Source organism: Alosa sapidissima, chromosome 24 (assembly GCF_018492685.1).
Source record: "Alosa sapidissima isolate fAloSap1 chromosome 24, fAloSap1.pri, whole genome shotgun sequence".
Lineage (NCBI taxonomy): Eukaryota > Metazoa > Chordata > Actinopteri > Clupeiformes > Clupeidae > Alosa > Alosa sapidissima.
In genome coordinates this window covers 12,157,029-12,160,751 of record NC_055980.1, presented here as the reverse complement: position 1 = coordinate 12,160,751, position 3,723 = coordinate 12,157,029, and the positions used below count along the sequence as shown (strand labels likewise).

The 3,723-nt window shown below is 41.5% G+C and overlaps 1 protein-coding gene across 1 annotated transcript in view; it reads right to left on the bottom strand.

Annotated features, from left to right (window-relative positions):
• Positions 1-3,086, bottom strand: part of dnah9 (dynein, axonemal, heavy chain 9) — a 107,695-nt gene extending 104,609 nt beyond the window's left edge. Inside the window, exons 1-6 of the mRNA XM_042083479.1 lie at positions 2,727-3,086; positions 1,756-1,952; positions 1,446-1,604; positions 891-1,021; positions 561-772; positions 7-240 (exon numbers count right to left, since the gene is read on the bottom strand). Coding sequence (XP_041939413.1) covers positions 7-240; positions 561-772; positions 891-1,021; positions 1,446-1,604; positions 1,756-1,952; positions 2,727-3,083 — 1,290 coding nt within the window. The 5' untranslated portion in view covers positions 3,084-3,086. The remainder of the gene's footprint in view (positions 1-6; positions 241-560; positions 773-890; positions 1,022-1,445; positions 1,605-1,755; positions 1,953-2,726) is intronic.
• Between the last annotated feature and the right edge of the window lie 637 nt (positions 3,087-3,723).

Sequence of the window (3,723 nt, the reverse complement as noted above, 5' to 3'; positions counted from 1 at the left end):
CCTTGCCTCAATGGTCTTCAGTCTGTCAATGAAGCGATCCATCCCAGCGAACACCATGATAGGGTGGAAGTCCCATGGCTTAACCTCCTTCCCACCTCTCTGGTACTGACTAAGGCTGCTCCTGCGGTCCTCGAACGTCTGCTTATAGTGGAGCAAAATATCCAGGGCGGTCTGGGCACGTGCTAGGCTCTCCACCACGTCTCCTTTCAGAATGTCCTCAGGGTTCAAGTAGCTCTGGGCCTGTGAGTAGATGAGCACTCTTATCTACAGAAGCTTTAGTATATCTTTAGACTCTGATACAGACATGGTTCCCAACAGCAGTAACAACACGTTAGAAAAGTAGAATTATGGTTTAATTCAACATCTCCGAAAAAAGTATACAGTGTTTAAATCCAATTTAAACTCTAACGCTGTTTTGACAGGATTTGAATCAGGTTATCTCATGTATGTCTTTCAAATATAGAATATAATTTGTAGAAAATTACCTGTTTATATTTCTGCCTAAGCCATATCGCACAGTGAAAATGTCAAGATACTGAATGAAATCACCATCGTCATACCTGCTGAATAAGAAGATTACACGTCTCTTGCAGCAGAACAATGAGCCTGGACGGTGTGTTGTAGTACTGAGAGTTTGCCCAGACGAGGCATACCATGTGCATTAGTGGAGCAATCTGACATTTGACCTCACTGAACTCCACATTCCCAATGTCCTCGAAAAGTCGCTCAAGAGGTTTCAGGTGGATGTTGATGTCTCTAGCCTCTTCCAGGGCTGAAATGACAGGGGGGGTGTCACGACATCCTTATTCAATAGTTTGCTGTCTTTCATTTGAACTACCCAAAGTCTTAAGAATATGAATGTGGGGGAAAAATACATGTGAAATATTCACCTGTAGAAACATCTTGAAACATGTTTTTAAATGCAGGATAATAGCTGCTCTCCATTGTGTCAAGAAGCTCCACCATTTTAGCCACTTTAGAAGACTTAAACTGGCTCTGAATGCATTCCAGGTCAGCGTATCTAAACAAAGAAACACCACACTGTAAATGACATCCATAACATACAATGTCCAATGATTATAAATGACCTACAGTAAAACTATGCCTATAAAAGGTGTCAAACTAATTACTATGGAATTTACCTGATGAAGGTCTGAGACCGAAACGTTGTGTTTTATTCAAATAAATGTTTGCATGCGGAATGGACAGTGTGCGGGATCTCTTCTAAAAACAAATTACTATGAAAGAAAATGTCTTAAAAATAGAGTTTGGGGGGAAATGTTTCAACAGCCAATTGAAATACCCCTCCATTCCCTGATACTGAAGCGAAGCATATTGACTGGATGAGAGGAGCTGTCTGATGTCAATCCGAGCTGTCTGAATTTGTGTCAGAACATCTTTAACATAAAGTCTTTGGTAATAAAGAGAGCCCAGTGTTGTCATACCGGTTCCTCCAGAACTGTAGCTCCTCATAGGGAATAGGGCTTTTGCCCTCCTTTAGGGGCTCAGAGGAGTCCCTCTTGAGCACCTCCCGAATCTGGTGACTCCACTCGATCACTACTGTCTCTATGGAATGGATGACACCCTTATGCACCATGCTACCCCTGCCACAGAGAGAGTCAAGTCAACATCATTTCTACGTTTGGAGAAAGCCTACTGTTCATTAACAGATTTAACATAAGACTAAATGCATACCAATGTACTAGTGAACACAGTTACAGCAAACACAACTAAATTAACTTTATTATATATCACCTCTTGTCCCGTTCTAAAACTGCCTGCTCCACTCTTTCAGACCCCAGTGGTAAGGGAAGGAGGGTTTTCCCTTTCACTTGACCAGCCACCACAAACACATTGTTCTTCAGGGAATGGATGTGTCGCATTATATCCTGGGAAACGACATGAGGCCACTGGTTGTGGTTTCTGCTGTTGGACAGCACAGGGACAACGACCTGAAAGGATTACAAAGACAACTGTAGATGGGCCACCATTCTTTAAAAAGGTGATTTCTTCTAGTTTTACCGAATCCCAAGTTATTGGGAGATATGCCAAGCTCAACAACATTAACTTTAATGCTTGCAGAAGAAAAAATGCCTCTGAACTGACAATGCTCTAATTCTAGTGAAAATATGGTTATTTGTATCTGCAATATCCCTGTGCATTCTGTGCATCTTGATTGTTTGGTTGGGGTTTTAAGGGATTTTGGTTTTCTGGGTCTGATGTCAACAAACAGAATGAAATGTAAACAAGATGACGGAAAAGCAAATGGAACCATACACTATGCTTTGATTCACGTGCATCAGCAATTACACAATGAAAACATTTACAATGATCCAAACGTACACATTACTATAATGCTTTTGTTGAACAACAGAATGAGTTGAATGTGGATATAGGGTTTCAGAGATTTCTGAACAGAGGCTAAGCTGACTGTCTGGCTGACTGACTGGCTTACCAACAGCACTCCCGCCCGCGAGCGAGCCATACAGGAGTAACCATGGCATCAGTCAACTAAAGTGCGCAGACTGCGCACGTTCCATAACCTTCACCTCATGTGATCTGTCCCAAGTTTTTAATTTAGCGTCAATTTTTTTATTTAGAGTAAACTCTGTGTTTGCATCTTAGTTAGTTGTGCATTGATTTATCTAGGGCCTCTTTTCGTTTAAAGACCACTGCTACAGACCACGGGTGGCCTAATATTTGGGTGCATAAAATGGTCAACTTACTTCTTCGACCAGTGCAGAGAATTGTTCAAGTGGAACATAAGACAAGTCTCCGTAGAACAAATTGCTCTTCATTGTATCAACAGTCAGAGCACTTTTCTTCCGTTTCACAAAGTAAACCGCTTTGTTTTTAGCAGTTGCTGGGAAGCTTACACTTGGAGCCAACTGCCCAGCTGCGTTCAAGGAAACGACAAGTGTAGTGGTTTCCGATTTGTCCAAGAAGTCCTGTACTACTTGTTTCTGCTCCTCCACTGAAATGCATTTTTGCCATCGATCGCCTTTCAGCTTCAGAGTTTTTAACACGTAGTCCTCTATGAAATCGTATCGTTTATCAGCCTCCGGCATGTCGTCGTCCTCCATGATTGCAACAAAGTCTCTGCCCTATCCAGTGTCCGGCGTGGGAGTGAGAGTTTACTGATTGCTCCCCTGGCTCCATAGTAACACTGTTTGCATTAATGAGTCTGTGGTTGCTCTGGGGACACAGTTGCAGGACCCTTTGTATCTGAACCCATTTGTAGGCTACCATCCCGTACAAATGTATAAGTCAACCACATGTTAAAGCCAATGCAATATGTTTAATCTAGTCTTTTTAAGTAATTCCTTGTACTAATAGGCCTTGTGCAAAAATTGTAAGACTATTCAAGAAACACCGTGATTAATCTGTGGGTTAAAGTTTGGTCCACCTGAAAGTTCACACACGAATTGAGCATATTGTGTGCATTACGTTTAGAAAATGGGCAATTATACATTTATCAGTTGGGCCTACATTGTGCTCAAGTGTCTGTCGTTTTAGTTCTGCCCATGAGGTGGCGCTTAGGCCTATATAATAGTTAAAATTCTGGCGTCTGCTTAGATATCCTCTTCCTCAGACCTGCTGCATCTCATTTAAATTTTGATGCAAAAAATGACATCAAAGACTATTTAGGCTACTTTTGATGTATAACACTGTATAAACCAAACAGTAAAATCTCAGTTGCCTCTGACAATTAATCAAAAACAA